The sequence below is a fragment of the Protopterus annectens genome, chromosome 3.part0, assembly GCF_019279795.1.
Source record: "Protopterus annectens isolate FY-2018-M chromosome 3.part0, PAN1.0, whole genome shotgun sequence".
In the NCBI taxonomy this organism is placed as follows: domain Eukaryota; kingdom Metazoa; phylum Chordata; order Ceratodontiformes; family Protopteridae; genus Protopterus; species Protopterus annectens.
The window spans coordinates 1,864,214,362-1,864,232,980 of record NC_056731.1 but is presented as its reverse complement, the minus strand read 5'-3'; the positions used below and the strand labels follow the sequence as shown (position 1 = coordinate 1,864,232,980).

Genomic DNA, 18,619 nt, shown 5'->3' with positions numbered 1-18,619 from the left:
ACCTTGTATATTATTGCTTCCCATTATGGGAGCCCCTGACATCTGGGGCAAGAAAAACTGATGTAATGACATCAGCTGCATGCTTTTATACCCTTGACTACCTGACGTCATGGAAGAAGAGACAGCAACTGGTGCAGGACCCAAGACTTTGATAATCAGGCCGGCTGAGGGCTACCTGCAAGCAGATAACCCAAATGTAATGACTGCAACAGTGAATACACTCGAACATCTACATTTATGGTAAGTGTACACAACTGTACTTTTTTTCCATTCAAAGAATAGTTTACAAAGGGAATATATGATTTTGTTTATACCAGAATGAAGATTCTTAAATAGTTTACTTGGATATATTATTATTTTTTGTTCTTCTCTTCAGCATTGTAAAACAGGAACATGGCTAACCTTTTTTTCAAGCAAAGACGTAAACTAAAAATATTTGGACTGAAGGATCTGTCATAGATTATTGATATTTGTTTATTGTACTAATATATTAACACCTTCTTATTCTTGAAACCTTTAGGTTTGCTGCCCCAGTTGCTAGGTGTGGCACCTGAAAAGGCTATAAAACTTACGGTATGTATTATGTTTTGCATCTTATGACTAGTTGGTATTGCCCCATGTCTTTCCACTTTGTCTCATTCATTGAGAGGTAGTTTGCGTTAAAAGTTAGTTGCAGTTACTCGAGCATCTGTAATAGTCAGGGTAACATTTGTGGAATGTCTGGAGGATTAGTGAGAGAACTTATCGTATGTGTTATTGGGACTCTGAAGCAAGGACTGCTTAGTCGCTGTTCCAAGATTAGATAGTACATGTACGTATGTGTATACATGTGCAAATGTAAAATTGAAGTGAGAAGAACTTGATTATACAAAGTTATGACAGCTGCATTGTAGCTGGATTGTGTTAATGCATTTCAGACAGACAGGTCCGTGGGTTAGAGTGGCACTGGCAGAACCAAGTAGCACAAATTTGTGGCAGATATTACTCAGCAGTGTAACAATAACCGAGTGCAGTTTGTGGAAGATGTTACTCAGCAGTGTAAAAATAACCAAGTGCAATTTGTGGCAGATATTACTCAGCAGTGTAACAATAACCAAGTGCAATTTGTGGCAGATATTACTCAGCAGTGTAACAATAACCAAGTGTAATTTACGGCAAATATTGCTCAGCAGTGTAACAATAACCGAGTGCAATTTGTGGCAGGTGTTACTGAGCAGTGTAACAATAACCAAGTGCAATTTGTGGCAGATATTACTCAGCAGTGTAACAATAACCAAGTACAATTTGTGGCAGATATTACTCAGCAGTGTAACAATAACCAAGTGCAATTTACGGCAAATATTGCTCAGCAGTGTAACAATAACCGAGTGCAATTTGTGGCAGGTGTTACTGAGCAGTGTGACAATAACCAAATTCAGGAGAGCTGTCAGGTTTATGTGTTATGGAGCTGAAGTGCTTAGAAGAGAAATGTCATTAAACAAAAGGGGCACATGTCATCATATCTATATGGGGCCGCAGACCGTGCCTAGAATGCTGAAGACTGCATCAACAATAGTACATTTGCAGCAGCCATAGTAGCTGGCTGTGTGGTACAGAAGAATAATGTCTTGACTGCGACCCATACAATATGGAGTTATTCAAGAATCAGGAGCTTGAGGGAAAATAAGATTTATCCATTGGGGATAGGGGATGGCAGCTTGGACCCCTGCAATATCAATATCAAGTGAAAATTATGCAGTAACAGCAAGAAGCACAAGGATCAGAACATGCTGACCACCATGTGTGATTTCCTTAACTGTGCCATTCTGGGAGAGTGTCTTTAAGCTGCTTGCAGGGAACTGTGTAGGTCAGATGGAAAAGGACCACCCTCATGACCACCTTCGTGATGGCCTATACACTACCCTGCTGTTTCCCCAGCACCCACAGAGAGGTGTGACTTGGAAAGAAGGGAAGAACAGGAGGAAGAGGCTAAATGGTCATTTGGCACAAGTGTATTTGTGGATAGAGTGTAGCACAGAGTACAGCAGCTCAGGTGGTGTAAGATCAGTTGGTGAACACCTTTGAGGGCACGCTCTGAAGGTGGGGTCATCATATTAGTGCAGTGGTAAGTGCTCCTGCCTTAGAGTTCTAAGGTCAGAAATTCATTCCTCACATCTTGTCATTGTATGGAGTTTGCATGTCCCCACAGTGACATTGTGGATATTTCAAAACCACAAAACAAGATACCAAAATGACTAAGACAAGGCAGGAACCCATGCAAATATAAAAAAGCTTTATTAACTGTAGCGCCTCGGCAAATTCAAAGCCTTCACGGAGTACAGAAAACATTAACAAACAGCAGATTAAAATACAACCATCAGTTAAATATCAGCCAATAAGAACTATAAAACAATTAAATAAGCACTGTCCAATTACAGTCCAAATTGAGAGCTGACAGACACAAAGTATTACATTTCAAAATAAAAACAGTTTCTTTGTACATCAGTTTTTTATAAGCATTCTCTAAGCAAAAACATATAGGTACTTTTTCTAAAACTGTCGTCTTTAACAGACTAGGGTCTGAATTGTGAAATTAAGCAAAATGACTAGCTACAGGGCTTTCTAACTTACTTTGTCTGATATTTCTTACATGCTCCTGTAGCCTTAATTTAAATTTTCTCTTGCTCTCCCCAATGTAAAATAAATCACAAGGACATTTACGAGCATATAGAAAAAGTACCTATATGTTTTTGCTCAGAGAATGCTTATAAAAGAAAATTGATGTGTAAAGGAACTGTTTTTATTTTGAATTTTGGATACCTGTCTGTAGTGCTCCAATTTCCTTCCACTTGCCAAAGACTTGCTGCCTTAGTGTGACTGACCAGTCTGAAATTGCGCATGCATATGTAACCATTGTGACCCAGCTTGTGGCTGAAAATAGTCTGTAAGTGCCAGTCCTCTTACTTGGTTACCAGATATGAAAGTAAACTGATGATCTAATATGAAAGACCCTCCTTAATGAGTTTTGTACTTGGATCATCCCATTCCCCAACCACCATTTAATATCTTTTTTAACTGGAAGTTCTGATATCTGGAGTTAGATGCATGCCTGTGGTTTTTATGAATTTGCTGTGTGAGTTCCTGCCTTGCAGTTGCTGGTTCTTTATGTATGTATGTATTTATTTTGCCACTACCATAGTTTAATTCCCTGCCCTTGCTGTCATTGATAAATGTTCATGTATTCAAATATTCTTTTGAATAATTCTTCCTAGTAATTGCTGAAACTCATCTGAAATTTTTGGACAGCAGACTGAGGCTCCTTATGGGGACAGTAGGTGTAACTATGGGAGTGGCGTGTGTCACTGTATACATGAATTTAATTTTATGTGCCTGGGAGATGACCGAAGTGTTTACATCACAATTTTTCACATATTGTAGGTTATACCTGTGATTTTAGGATGACATCTTTATCCTGTGGGATGGTAGTGATGAATTGGTTGATGATTTTATTACATTTTTGAATAATACTGCCAAGATTTTAAAATTAAAAAACAGAGAAACTAGTGGTCTTAAAACTTCATTGATGAGCTCAGTCACAATAATTTCCAAAAATCATGAAAGCCATGTTGTGTTCCAAAGCAACAAGCCTTTATTCTACACAGACAAGTGATCCTCAGTAACAAAAATCAGAAATAATTTAACAATGTTAAACACATCACCTTTTATATACTTAGAAGTAGGTGTGGAAAATATACATATTGTTTAATTTTAAACTAGCCTATTCATGGCAAACAATATAAACAGGGCTGTAAAAGTGCATTTTAGCAAAGCAAGTGTCCACCCCCACACACTACTACTGATTAGATCAAACTAAATCCAAGTTAAAGAAACAACTATGCATTTACAACCCATATTCCAAGTTCAGGTACTTAGAAAAGCATTACAAATACATAAAAAGAGTTTTAACTAAAATCGCTTTCGGCTAAGTAAAAAAAAAAAAAAACTGTCATGACAGTTTTCATGTTTACAGCCCCCAAAATATGTTTATACAATGAAAATTAATAGAAAAACCACACAAAAGTACTGAAAACAGTGGATGAAGTAAACTAGTAATGTATCAATAAAAGTGTTGAGGTGTGTGCATGAGTATCCAGCAGTGTGGTAAATGGGGGGGGGGGGGGGGCTTATAATAATACATGTTTTGTTTATAAAACTTCCAGAAACCTCAGAGATTTTTGAGAGCGGCAGTAAACCTAGGATGTTAGAGTTGAAACATGGTACCACCAGGAGTGGAGCCGGTAAGCAATGTCCCTATATTTTTTACCCCAGGGATCAGGTCAGTCGCCCTGTTAGACAGGGGTCCAGGGAAGTAAATAGTGTGGGAAGAAATAGCCAGGGAATTGTTATGGCTAGGCTTGTATAGGCCCTAGGGCCGATAGCCTAGTACCAACCTATGAACCTGTTGAGGGTATGCATTGACCATAGACAATATTGGGCACACCACCCTTAGGTTATTAAGAGGCTATTGCTTAACCAAAGGTGTGGTTTATATAGCAAACTGTACCCAGTGCCCTTCATTTAATATTGGGAAGACAGAAAGACACCTCAGGAAGAGGGTTTATGAAGAAGTTATACAGTATATCTACCCAAAACACTAGCAGTACCCTTTAAATTACATTCAGTCCAGGATGTGATTGCTTTAAGTTTGCTATAGTAGAAAGGGTTTTACCTAGCCCCTGAGGGTGGGAGTTAAGATGGGAACATCAGGACTTATTGTGGCAGCTAAGAATAAATGCTAGTTTCCCACTGGGATGCAATGAATTTATATCGATTAAGCCTTTATTAAAACTTAAGGCCGCCAGACTATGATTTTATTAGAAAGATGGTCACAGGATTTTACAGTTATTTATAATGTTTCACTTTTATAGTGATGTTTTATACGTTGTATTTTGTGTTTCAGCTAATGTTTTTTAGCATTGCGTTGCTGATACTGATGTCACAATATGCTTTACCTAATCATCTGATTGTTCATTTATTCACTTTACTTAACAAGAATTTGAATTTTAGGTACTAAAGGAAATGACATCATTATTTGGTAGTTCTGAAGAAGTCCCAAGGAATAGGATGAAAGCACTAAACCATGGTTTGTAATGGTAGAATTTAAATACAGTTTTGTATAGTTTTACCAAGTATTAGTTTGAACTTGCACAGCATTACATCACCATTATTATTTTTGGATGCAAAGCTGTCTTTAATTTATTAGCTCCAGTCCACAGCTCACTACTCAAGTCATTTGGCTATAAGTTATTATTTGTGAGTAGTTTTCCCAGATTAACCAAGACTGTGGCCTGAGTTGGGTTGCTGTTAAGGGCAACTGTCTTGGCTTGCTCTGCTGCAAGAATCACCCATCAGGGGATTTGCAAGATAGAGTTGTATCAGTGTGGGCATCCCCTTTTGCACTGCCCCTTTTCCTTCACTTCTTCCTTTGTGAGTTGCATAGGTGTGACAGAGTTGTTGGGGAAGGCCCAGATTTGATGGGGAAGTGTTGACTGTTCCTTAATGATGCAGGGGTCCCCTTTATGACTTGAATGAGTAATAGGTCTGGTTCTCTGATATCTTCAGTTTTTTTTAGGGGACCTTGAGCCCCATTCTTTCCAGTTAGAGTACATCCAGAAGAGTGTACCTACCTAGGCTGTCTTTTGCAACAATGCGTCTGGGGTCTTGACTGCAGTTTTTTAGATTTTGTAGATGGGCATGACTGTCTTATTTGGATTTCTTTGGAGGCCCTTTGAACTCCAGACCCTGTGTAGGTATTGACTGAGGTGGTTAAAGCCTGGAAAAAAGGGAGCCCTTGTGTGCTTTCTTGTGGTGAATGACGGCACATTTCTTTCTTGGATTCTTGGAAAGGGCTTCCCATAGAAGAGCCCTTCTACAACAATTACTGTCTGATGGACAGCAGTATTGTTCTGTGGAAGCCCTTGTAGCTTCCATTCAGTTACTGGCGAATTTTAGATTTGGAGTTTGCACATTGCTGACTGTTTAACCCTCCTTTTGCAGTGGCCTGGACTTTGCAATCTGGACATAAGTGCAGTCTGATTCTTACAGAACATTTTCATTTAGTTATGGATTTCCCCTTGTTTTTCATTGTGGCACTCTTGCAGTGATTGCTGTGGTCTCAAGTAATCTGAAGTAACTGATTCTCCTGCATTGGACATTCATTGATGCCAGCCTTTGGTTTGGGACATTGGATTGTTGGGCTTCCTGTGGAACCCTGGCTACTTCTTACCTGCCACTACCATTCTATCACTGCTAGGTAGATGTTTTTGCTGGGGGTTTACTTAGGCTCCCCATGGGGTCTTTTGATGTGATACCTCGGGCCTCTGGTCCTTCTGAGTTTGAGATGCAGATATCCTGAGGCTCTCCTGTTACCTCAACACCCTGTCCCCGTTGATCTTCTTTTTCAACAAGGAGGCATTTTTTTTGGCCACCTATGACATTATCCTACCTGCTTTGCCCCCCAATGCCCCACATCCACACCAAGTCTACCAGTCATCCTCCTGCCCCCCTAAATTTACTCCAGTATTGCTGGGGCTGGTTGTGGATCCTAAGGGTCTTCTGGGGGCTTGGCCATCTGTGCTTCCATCTGGGGGGTTCTTTTGTATAACCTACCCATTCCCTTTCCACACCCCTCCCCATGCTTGTTGACTAGATCCAAGGGCAGTTCTCCTTTTTGGACCATGCCTCTCCTTAGGGAGTGTCTGCGATGAGTACTCCTCACCCTGAATAGGCACCCCCATCCCTCCCTTCCTCTGTATCAGTCTCACGAGTTGGTAATCTCACCTGAGTCATGCAGGTCATAGTAAAGGTTTTATCCCTCTACACCAGTGGGGTGGCCGAAGTGAGGAACATGTTGTGCCCCTCACCCCCACTAGGAGCCTTCTTTAAACCAGACTACTGCTTATTTTCAGATTTTTCCTGTACAGCAATTCTCATTGCTGTGGGGGAGCCTATGCTGTCTGACTTTTGGACCCACCTGTGTAGCTCTTTCCTTACCTGATGACATCAGATAAAGTGATGTGAGACACTCCAAAGTCATTCTTTTCATCACTTGTAGAAATGAAGATCTGATGCTGTTTTTTTTCTGGCCATCTCAACAGATGGGTATATCGGAACTGTATGTTTCCAAGACCAGAGATTGAACTTCAGTTCCAAGGCTCAAGCTTCTCCTCTCTCCCATAATGCACTGCCACCCCTACTGCCATCAGATGTTGTTTACCGTGCTAAAAGTCACATTCTTTCTTCAGGGCTCAGTTTATTGTGCTAGATAAGTGAAGTTTTTTCCACTATCTTGGACATTTTTCTGATAATTATTTTTTCTAGTGTTAGCTTTTATAGCCCTTGCAGCATTATTTCCTGTTTGGCTAGATCCTTGTCAGAGTTGTTTTTCCTCCCCTCTCTTCCCTGTAGGGAAATTGTCTTCTGATTCAGCTTCTCCTGTCAGCAGTTTGTTGTTTTTTAACTGTTTGTGTGGATTTAATGTTTGGTTTCCAACCCCTGTTTTCCAGGTCTGAGTTTTGTGTTTCACCTGACAGGTCATATTGTAGAAAGTTTCCCCTCTTTTTCTTCATATGCTGTCATTATAATGTGGTAGACAAGGCTACAGGTTTCAAGAAGTGGGTGGTGTATGGTCATAAAATATCTCTCAGAGATCCATACAAAAAATGTGTTTGCTGCTTGGGATCTGCCCATTTAGATGAGACTTTGAGAGTTGCTCCTATTTTGGATCTATCTAATCGTACCTCTAAATTAGTATTAAAGGGCCTTCTCCCTGCCCAAGCAGGAAACTGTTTTGGGGTCTTCTTCAGTGAACTGCTGTGATGGCTTAGTGGTTAACTACTGTGACTGTAGTGTAGAGGGTCCTGGGTTCAAGACCTCCAAAGGCTGTACCCATGAACTACCACATAGGTGGCAGTCTACTTAACGCTGAATGTGTGATAAGAGACCATGGGACCCAGGTGGACATCAGTCTCTTCTTTGATAATCACATCGCCACAGTAGTCAGTTAATCCTTCTACGTGGCACACCTCATCACAAAAGGGTTCTCATCCAGGAAAAAAGAGGTCATTGTTCCCCTCTACTCGACACTCATTAGACCTATTATAGAGTACAATGCACCTTTTGGAAATGTACCTTACAAGACATCTGCAGCAGCTGGAAAGGCCACAGAAGTACCTCGCAAAGAGGATTACTGGCCTCAAACAGATGCCCTACACTGACCGTCTTAAAAAAATGCCAGCTTTACTCCATAGCATATCGCCTACTCCGAGGTGATCTCTGCCTAACATATAAAGCTATGTCAAACCCAGAGCTGTTGGACATGCTGCACCTAAAGAAATCCCAATCCCTCCGAGCTACACGCTCTAGGAACCTAAGCCTTGTCACCACAATAAACAAGACATGCTGGAGGGATAGATTCCTGTCCCAGAGACTTCCCATCCTCTGGATCAAGCTACACCTCTATGTCAATCAAAGTTCCTCATTAGCACTCTTCAAGAAAAATCTTGATGAGTGGATGTGAAATAGGAAATACACCCCGGGGATCACTTCTGTGACTCTTTTCGACAGGGGCACAAGAAAATAACTTTCTTGGGTGGCGTAAGCCAGGGAACCTTGTTGGCTAGGCTTACTTAGGCTCTTAGGCCATTAGCCTAGTACCTACCTGTGAACCTATAAGAAAACCTCTGACAAGACTATGAAGGACAGACCTAGAGAGAAAGATAGAGACAGGGATTCATGTAAGGAAGGAGCCATGTAATCTTGAAAATGGTCTCTGGACCCTTTGCCTTACAAGGTCCTGCTCCAAAGGGCCATTGGCCTTTGGATTTGGCATCTTCCCTGTCGGCTGCAGGGCAGCGTCTTTGTTTAGGTCAGTGTGGTCATCTAGGAGCCTATCCATGGCAGACCTGGGTAGGATAATGACCTTTGAAGAGCCATATACAATTGGTGGTTCTCCCCACTCCTCCTGCAGCAGGGGTGATGAGACCTTCTCTGTCTACTCCCATCATTATTTCTCCTTATCCAGTCTGCTTGTCAGATCTGGAGACTTTTTATCCAAGTGTTTCCCACATAGTACCCCTGCTGAAACTGATGACGTGTCAACTTCAACATTTTCTTTGACACACTCAACTGTATTTACTTTGGATCTGGATGGATCCTGGTGCTAAGGGGCAACATCAGAACTCCAGGATCTGAGTCAGTGCTAAGGTTTTCGGAACATTCCCTGCCTGTTAGGGCCTTAACTCACAATAGCTTGGCTCCATCCTCCCCCCGACATCCTAGTAGGGCTCATACCAAGTGAGTCTTCAGCTTCAGCTTTCAAGGCTTTTGAGAAGATCCTTTTCCACTTGAGAGAGAGGGTGACCCATAGTTTCTTGGATCTAGTCTGAACCACTGTGGTTTTAGGTTCTTTGTTACCTCATCATCGTCTTTCCATGGGACTGCTGGCACTAGCCAGCCTCAAGCTTTCCCAGGTGGTGGGTTCTCCTATTTCATCTGATTCTCCCCCCAGTTTCTCCCCTCATGAGGAACATACGAAACACAAATGTAAAAGGAGGCATCTGGATTCTCCCCAGGAGTCTCTAACCAACCAAAGACACTGACCTTGATGAAGGGGAATGATCTTGATCTCCCCTGGAAGATGCCTCCTTCAGCGAGCTCCTAGAACTACACATCGAGAAGTCAGTGTTTCTCAAGGCTTTTGGTGCAGGTCCATCTACATACTGTGTGGTAACAGCAGTGGATGGCTTGGTTAACTTAGTGACCCAGCGAGCTTAGAAGGAATTGGACATTATACGAATCATCCCTCACAATCCAGGTAAAATGTTAGTGTCCCTGAAGGGTAGGGCACATTGGAGTAAAGGGCCTGCAATTGGTGATATTGTGGTGCTGGTGGCTACTAAAAAGGAACTCTCTGAGAATTATGTCTCTGTCCACCTTCCCAGTAGAGAGTCTAGTACTCTGTACATATTTAGGAAGCGTGTTTTTGCTTCACTGACTTTGGATTGTGAGTGCTGAACTGCATAGCATATTTGATCAGACTGTAGAGGGAATTGACAACGGATCTTTCAAAAGCACTAACAGATTATATGTCGGTGTAGTCCTGTAAGGCATTGGAGTTACAGCTGGTGAACATGCTGTCTGTTTTCAACATGTTCATGTGCCTCTAGTCCACTGCACTGGACAAGAGGCACATGAGCCATATGCTAATGTGCCTCTTGTCCAGTGCAGTGGATGGCATGGCAAGAAGAGTGGATATTGGCCTTACTATTGGCTCCTGTGCCTTAATAGAGCTGTGTGATTTTGCATAAAAATTCAAGATGTCCTTCTGTATGCTATTGGAATCGGTTTCTCCACACCTCACAGGTCCTTTTCAAATAAACAAAAGTCAGAAACATTTCTGGTTCCAAAAGTTTCAGAGTTTTGCCCAGGACACTTCTGATGACAGAGACCCCTTGGTTGGGGGACTGTAATGGATGTAACACAAGAGACAGAGGCATATACTGCAGGATCAGGGGGTTTTGAGGTCTTTCACTGGCAAGCCCCTCCAGCACTTCTGAAGGTTTGCCTAACTATCCTTCTCTGGTGGCTTTTGTGGGACACTTAACTCTCCATATTCAAGTCTGGAAGATTATTACCCCGGATTCTTGGTTCTTGAAAGCAATAACCAAAGGCTGTTACATTCCCTTCATCCTCCTTCCTTACTTAAAATATAAGACCCTTCCAGACATTCCACCCTAACAAAGAAGGGCAGCATCTCAGGAAATATTTAAGCTGCTAAAAACGAGAGTAATCCAGAAAGTCCCTCCAGACCAGCTAGGATCTGGAGTCACTTCACCAGTGATGATCTTCTAGAGCCAAGGTTTACACCGCCAGGTGGCTAACTAGCCCTGTCATGGCCTAAGTAGAAAATACTTGTTTACTTTAAAATCTTTAGTACTTATAGCTGTCACTGAAAAGATAACCATACATTTAAAATACTCCAGGTTGCACACTACATAAAACTGTTTTACTATATATGACATGCAGTTTATATAATGAAATGTTTTATAAAAATGTTAATAAGAACAAACATTTTACTTACAGTTAGTGTTCCCTCTTTTAGTGTCATTCTAAACATTAATAACATAAAGTTGGGTATATGCATTACAGTCCTCTCACAAATTTAACAAAGTAAAAAAAAAAAAACTCCAGACTTTTTCAGCCACTTTTTCTTGCAAATCCATATTTCACAAAAGTGATTAATGCTTTATAGTCTCCCATTTATTCAGTAAATTCAATATTACTGGTCATCTTTCTGTTCATCTGCTTCTACCAACACCAGACTCTGGTTCAAGTTCAAGGTACTCCTGATTCTTGTAGTGAAATCCTGTGCTTTCTTTTGTCTGTCAAGTATTTTCCTTTGGAACATTGGAAAAAGTTTCACTGACAAAGTCTCTATATGACCTTTACTGTCAGAAGAATGAGAAACAGAATCCCCTACGGTTTGCTTGCTCACTTTTTGTTGGATAAACTTGATTTCCTCCTTATCCTGTTCTACACCAAGATGTGTTTTTGATCCTCCAGGAAAAATACTCTGAAGACAGTGGGACATAGCAAGTTTAATCTCACAGTTGCCTCTCTGCCTTCCCTAATTTCTGGGATAAATTTGCTTCTTTACTGTGTGGTGTACAGTGAATAATCCATCCACAACATCTTTTCCCATTTTTGCAAATGGGGTCGGGGTGTTACTTCAACAGTGACAATCATCTAGAGCTAAGTTTACACTGCTGGGTGGCTAGCCCTGCCGCAGTAGTTCTTCCAGACCACACACACACACACACACACACACACACACACACACACACACACACATACACCTATGGCCAATTTAGTGTGTCCAGTCCACATACTGCATGTCTTTGGAATGTGGAAGGAAACTGGAGCATCTGGAGGAAACCCACGTGAACACAGGGAGAACATACAGACTCCACACAGAAGGCACCCCACCCAGGAATCGAACTGGGGAACCATTTGCTGTGAGGCAGGAACACTATCTGCTATGCCACTACAGTGAATAATCATTTTCTACGGACACTGATGTCCCCAATATTTAATACTTTAACCTTCTGCTACAGTTTTATCAGGATCAGCTTTTTCTGCTGGTATGATAGATCTTGACTATCTTCTTATGACCAAGTTTGGAGCATAGACTCAATGTGCCCTTTCAGTTAACAAATCCTGTTGTGGAACACCAGTCCAGTTGCTATAAAGTGAATGCAGTGTATTCCTTCAAGTTTCTCCGGTACAGCAAAAAAATGTCAGGTTTTCTCTGTGTGATCTGTTTTCTAACTCTGCTATTTTTGCAACAATTTTTCTTGAGAAGTCTCATACTCAGCCAACCTTTGCATCATTTCGGCCTTTGATTTTTGGAGTTTTACATTTCAACTGAACAGCTAGTTTAAGCTCCTTCTATTTTTTTTAGACTTTTATTATTTGAGTTGACATATTCCTTCAGTGCTTCATTTATTTTAATCACCTCTGAGCATATTTGATTTATTTTTGATTTTTTTCTCTGAAGTACTGGAAGCCATTTCTTAACCAAAGCTGAAGCTTGAACTACTTTTTGCTGAACAGCTGCAGAATCCTTACCAAGCAGTGTTTTCTTTTCACTTTTTCTGGTTGATTTTTCTTTCAGGGCTTTCTATATTTCATCTTTGCTGGCTTTAAGTCCGTGTACTTACTAGCCAGTAACTGAATTTTATCACCATCCAAAAAACAAACCAACAAAAATTTCAGTGGTACTCCTTTGTCTCAGTTGCTGTTTTCACACTAGGATAGCTGAAGTTAAGCTGTTGATCAGTGTGCAGCTGTCTTGGAAGTAGATCATTGCATTTTATTACCTTTTTGTGGGCAGAAAGAGCATAAGTTCATGCTGAATGCTTTCAGATCCCCTACAGTACAAGAAGCCTTTCTTTTGGTTGATGTGATTCCTAGATGTAATGTGATCCTATCTCGCCTACATTCTCTACAGATGGGTTCGGAGCCGATCCTCGGCTCCGACTCGGCCGCTATACAATAGAACGCAGTCTCTTATTGACTGAGTTACCTCGTATCCCAGGATGCACCACTACTGCTTCCCCAGATCTCGTTTGCCGCTTCTGAAAGCATAGACGTGGTCTCGGACTTGGCTGAGCTAAGTACCTCTTAGTCAGATTTTTTCTGTCTAGTTTTTTCCTAAAACTTACCCAATAGCTGTTTTAACAGCTACTTATTGTTGTGTGACTGTGTACTTGATTTTTTTTGTGGTAAATTGTGTTTTTTTGTGGTACTTAAACAGTCCCGTTTAAGTTAGAGGGGCCTTGCCCTATCCTAGGCGTTTTAGTTAGAGTCTAGGCTGTCTTGTGTAGTTTTTCGTTTTTAGTGTGTTTGTAGTTTAGATATAACCATGTCAAAGGAACATAGACCATCAGGGTTTAAAAAATGTTCGAAATGTAGTTAGAAAATGTCCATTACGGACGACCATTCTTTGTGTGTCTACTGTTTGGGCCCGAAGCACCTCCAAGAATCCTGTAGCGTTTGCCACGCTTTTTCCTCTCGCGTCCTCCAAGAGAGGAAAAATAAGTTAATTTTGAAAGGGCTTATTACCCCTTTCTTTGAGGGAGCCCTATCTTCTTCTTCACCTTCGAGGAAGAAAAAGTCTTCGGCTCCGACCAGCCCGTCGGATCCGGCAGCCAAAAAGATGCGGCAGGCTTCTCTGTCGGCTCCACGGACTTCGGAGCCGAGGGCGGAACGGTCTGCCTCGATGTCTCCAGCCTCGACTCCTCTGGCTTCGGAGTCGAGAGCTCAGGCGTCGAGAGGCGAGTCATCTCCATCGGCTCCACTGCCTTCGGAGCCGATGGAGGTTGCCCGCTCAGACTCTTCCCCTTCGGTGCCGAAGTCCACATCGGCTCCGAGGGAAATTGCAGTGGTAGTGGAATTTCCCTCAGCGCCGATACTTCTCGAACCCATACGGAGCCGGTCCCCCAGTCTTTCGGAGCCGGCGGAGAAGTCGACTCGGACCCGGTCGGTCTCTTCTTGGTCGTTGAGGATGTCCGATTTGGATTTAGACAGGGTGCTTCTAAGGCTTTTTCAGTCTCCGGTCTTTGCAAAGTTGATCTCGGCTCCAGCCCAGTCGGCTCCGGAGCTGATTTCCCATCCTGTTATCTCGATTCCTCCTCCAACAGATTCGGCGCCGTTGGAGTCGGTGTTGGTGGAGCCGGTGGAGGTTGTCGGGTCGGTTCCGACCCTAACTCCAACCCCGTCCTTTGGGTCGGGGTTCGGTACGCGGACCTCCTCTGTCGGCCCCGGGGGGGACGCTTCGGGACCGATCCTTTCGGTTCTGAGCCTCCCTCTTGGTGCGTTGGCTGCGGGGGTTCCGACTGCTGTTGTGGCCTCGGGGGTTGAACCATCCCAGGACTCTGGGGGTCCCGCCTTCGAGGCCATGAGGAGTGCCTTGGCCAAATCCTCTGTGGCCACTTCTACCATCTCACCACCACCTTCCCTTGGCATGGAGACTGGCACCTTTGCAATCCCCCTGTCTAACGACAGCGGAGCCCCTGGGCCTGAGGTTACCCCCATTGGGGGTTCCCTTCTTCCTGGAGGTCCCTCCGAAACGCTTTCGGAGGAACCTCCGAGGAAGAAACAGTGTAAGAGGAAGCACGTCGACTCCCCTGATGAGTCTCTCACCTCGGATACCGACCTCGATGATGCGGAAGGGTCCCCCAAGTCGTCCTAGGATGATGTGCCCTTTGCGGACATCTTGGAGATCCTTAAGCAACGAGGCGACTGGCAGTCCAAACCCCCTTCTGCTGAGGAGTCGGTTTTCCTCAAGGCCTTCGGGGCTCAGCCCTCCGCCTCCTGGGTGTCTCCGCCCTTCGATGAGCTTCTGGATTTGATCTCTCAAAGGGCGTGGGAACACCCGGATTCTGTTGAACCGGTGCCAGCTCGCCCCAATAAATTCCTTTCGGCTCCCCCGGATAGGGACTTTCTCTTGAAAGGCGTGGCTGCAGATGCCATGGTGGTGGCATCTGCCACCCAGCAAGATGTGGCAGAGGCTTCAACGTCCATCCATCCTCCTAATAAGGAGTCTAGGAGCATGGATCGGTACGGCAAGCGTACCCTTTCTTCAGCGGCCTTTACATTAAGGTCTCTGAACTACTTGACGCATTTCACGAGACTGCAGAGGGATCTGGTCAAGGAGCTTTCGGATACCCTCTCTGGTAACTTACCTGAGCAGTTGGCCCAGACGGTTAACTCCCAGTTGGCTACCCTGTCCTCATTATCCAACTCGTCCATGAGGCTCATTTCTTATGCAGCCGAAGGAGCGAGCAGAGCGGCTGGAACAGGTGTTGCTCTACGGAGACAAGCCTGGCTACGCCTGTGTCACTTTGCGGAGGCCTTTAAGTCTTCCTTTGCCGACGCCCCCTTTGATGGGTCCTCACTGTTTGGACCCAAGGTAAAGGACACATTGACTCGCTGCGAACAGGAGGGTAAGACTTTAACTGCCGTAGGGGCCCGGTTTTCCACTCCCTTCAGACCTTATCCCAAGGCTCGAAGAGGAGGGAAAATGTGGTTCCGTAAGTCTCAAAAGCCTTACTCGTCACAGCAGAGCGATTCCCCTTCTAGAGGCAGAGGAGGGGGAAATTTTTCAGGGAGACGCCGTCCCAGAGGCGGCGGAAGCCCCCGCAACACTGGAGACCGCGAGTCCTTTCGTGGCTCCTCCTCCTTCCAGCATCCCTGAAGGAGTACCCGACTGTGCAGCTCCGGAGCCAGTCGGGGGTCGTTTTTAGAGACACCTAAAGGACTGGGAAAATATCACTCAGGACCAATGGGTGCTTCGAATCATCGCCGGAGGTTACACCATTCCCTTTTCTCAACCCCCCCCACCAGTCCAAAGAATCCCGGACCCGCCACCCAGTCAACGGGATCATGCAGCCAGCGAAATATCGAAGCTGCTTCAAAAAGGAGTCATCCAACCTGTCCCCGCAGACCAGGCCGGATCAGGGACTTACTCAAGATTCTTTTTGGTACCAAAAAAGACCGGGTACTTGAGGCCCATTTTGGATCTCAGCAAGTTAAACCGATTTGTGAAAAAGTCCAAATTCCGGATGGTTACTTTGCAATCCATTCTCCCGATTTTGGAGAAAGGTGTTTGGATGTGCGCCATAGATCTCGAAGACGCCTACTATCACATTCTGATAGATCAGGCGTCGAGGAGACACTTACGCTTCAGCCTAGGAGACAGTCATTTCCAGTTCCGGGCACTGCCCTTTGGTCTCACCACAGCCCCCAGGGTGTTCACCAAATGTTTGGCGGTGGTGACTGCTCACCTGAGAAGTCTAGGATTCCAGGTGTTTCCATACCTAGATGACTGGCTCCTAACTGCCACCTCCAGGCATCTACTCTTGGAAACTCTAGCAGCCACTATCACTCTAGGCAACTCCTTAGGAATCACCTTCAATTGGTCAAAATCTGTATTGCTGCCATCTCAGCGTATTCTGTTTATTGGTGCAGAAATAGACTCAAGGCAGATGCGAGTCTATCTTCCTGCGGAAAGGATAGCAACGCTCCAGTTTCAGGTTCAGGCATTACTCCTCAGACGTCGTGCTCCAGCGAGAATGGTCCTGCAGCTGTTGGGTTCCATGGCAGCCACCATTCTTCTGGTCCCCTTGGCAAGGTTGCATATGAGGATACTCCAGTGGCTCCTATCAGTCCAGTGGTCTTATCAAGACCTTCCCCTCATTCACCACATATTGATCACAGAGACGTGCAAACAGGATCTTCGTTGGTGGCTTCTTTCCTCCAACCTGAATCTAGGGCGACCCTTCATTCCCCCACTCCCCTCTGCCACGTTGACTACGGACGCCTCCCAGACAGGGTGGGTGGGACATTATCTGGACAGGTCGGTCCAAGGCACGTGGCACACCGACAAGAGTCTTCTCCACATCAATATCCTGGAAATGAGGGCGGTGCTTTTAGCGTTGCAAGCACTGCACAATCACCTCCCCCAGGGTACGATTGCCATTCAGTCCGACAACATGTCGGTAGTCTGGTACTTAAACAAGCAAGGAGGGACCAGGTCTTACCCCTTTTGCAGAGAGGCCATGAAGGTATGGGATTGGGCGATTGCTACCAAGCGTTTCCTAGTGGCAGCGCACATTCCGGGGAAATCCAACGTGATAGCAGACAGACTGAGCAGAACTATTCTCTCCCCTCACGAGTGGTCCTTGAACGACAGAGTGGTAGCGCAGATTTTCACGAGATGGGGAGTTCCTTGTTGCAATCTCTTCGCAAGTCCCCTCAACGCGAAATGCCAGCACTTCTTCACTCTCACCCCAGTTCTGGGGGAGATCCCCAAGGACGCTCTAGTCCACGTTTGGCCCCCCGGTCTGCTATACGCCTTTCCACCGGTTCCCCTTCTCCCCAAGGTGATTCAGAAGGCGATTCGCTTGGGAAGCAAAATGATACTAATCGCCCCATACTGGCCTCGTCAAGTCTGGTTCCCCTTTCTTCACAAATATGCATTGGAGGGTCCCTGGTTCCTGGACCAAGTTCTGGACCTTTTGACGCATCAGTCAGGACAGCTCCATCAGTCCCTCCATTCATTGAAGTTAGCAGCTTGGCTACTCCTCTTCCAACCATAATTAGGAGCCATTCTTTCGCCCCTGAAGTCATGCATATTTTGTCTTCGGCCCACAAGACTTCTACTAAAAAGATGTATAGCAATAAATGGAAGAGGTTTGCTATTTGGGCCCAAGTCCGAGAATTAGACCCTATGACAGCCTCGGTGTCAGAGGTACTGAAGTTTTTAGCTTCCCTGTTCAACCAAGGTTGCTCGGTGTCTACCATCAAAGTGCAATTGGCTGCTATTTCCAATTTTCATGAGAGCGTAGAACCACCTTTAATGACAACAAGTTGTGCAAAGCTTTTATTAAAGGAGCTTGGCTTCTACGACCCTCTATATCTCAACCTGCACCACTGTGTGACCTTAACGTGGTGTTAGGTGCATTAACCTCATCTCCCTTTGAGCCGGCAGCAACCTGTGATTTAAAATTTCTTTCTTGGAAGACTGCTCTTCTAGTTGCTATTACATCAGCCAGGCGAGTTTCAGAACTTCAAGCCCTATGTGTCAAACCACCATACCTGGTATTTCACAAGGATAGAGTATCTCTTAGACCAAACCCATCCTTTATACCAAAGGTTTGTTCTAACTTTTGTTTACAACAATCACTGGAACTACCGGTCTTTTTCCCTAAGTATTCGAACAGAGCTGAATATACTTTTCACAGCTTGGGCGTACACAGACAATTACGTTTCTATTTGGATAGGACACACCAAGCACGAAAATCAGATCAACTGTTTGTGTCCTTTTCGGATAGTAAATTAGGCAAAGCCGTCACAAAAGTCACTATTGCCAAGTGGATCAGAGACTGTATCAGTCATATTTATCTCATTTCAAATAAGGAGCTTATAGTTCCAGTGAAAGCTCATTCTACTAGGGCTATGGCCACTTGGCAGCCTTTCATTCCAAGCTCTCTATTAGTGACATTTGTGCGGCTGCTAC

General features: G+C 44.2%; 1 protein-coding gene across 2 annotated transcripts in view; it reads left to right on the top strand.

Moving 5' to 3' along the window:
• SLC25A13 (solute carrier family 25 member 13) overlaps window positions 1-18,619 on the top strand; it is a 1,915,284-nt gene that overhangs the window by 1,620,047 nt on the left and 276,618 nt on the right. For both annotated transcript variants that reach the window (XM_044065927.1, XM_044065926.1), the window contains exon 12: window positions 521-573. In XM_044065927.1, coding sequence (XP_043921862.1) covers window positions 521-573 — 53 coding nt within the window. The remainder of the gene's footprint in view (window positions 1-520; window positions 574-18,619) is intronic.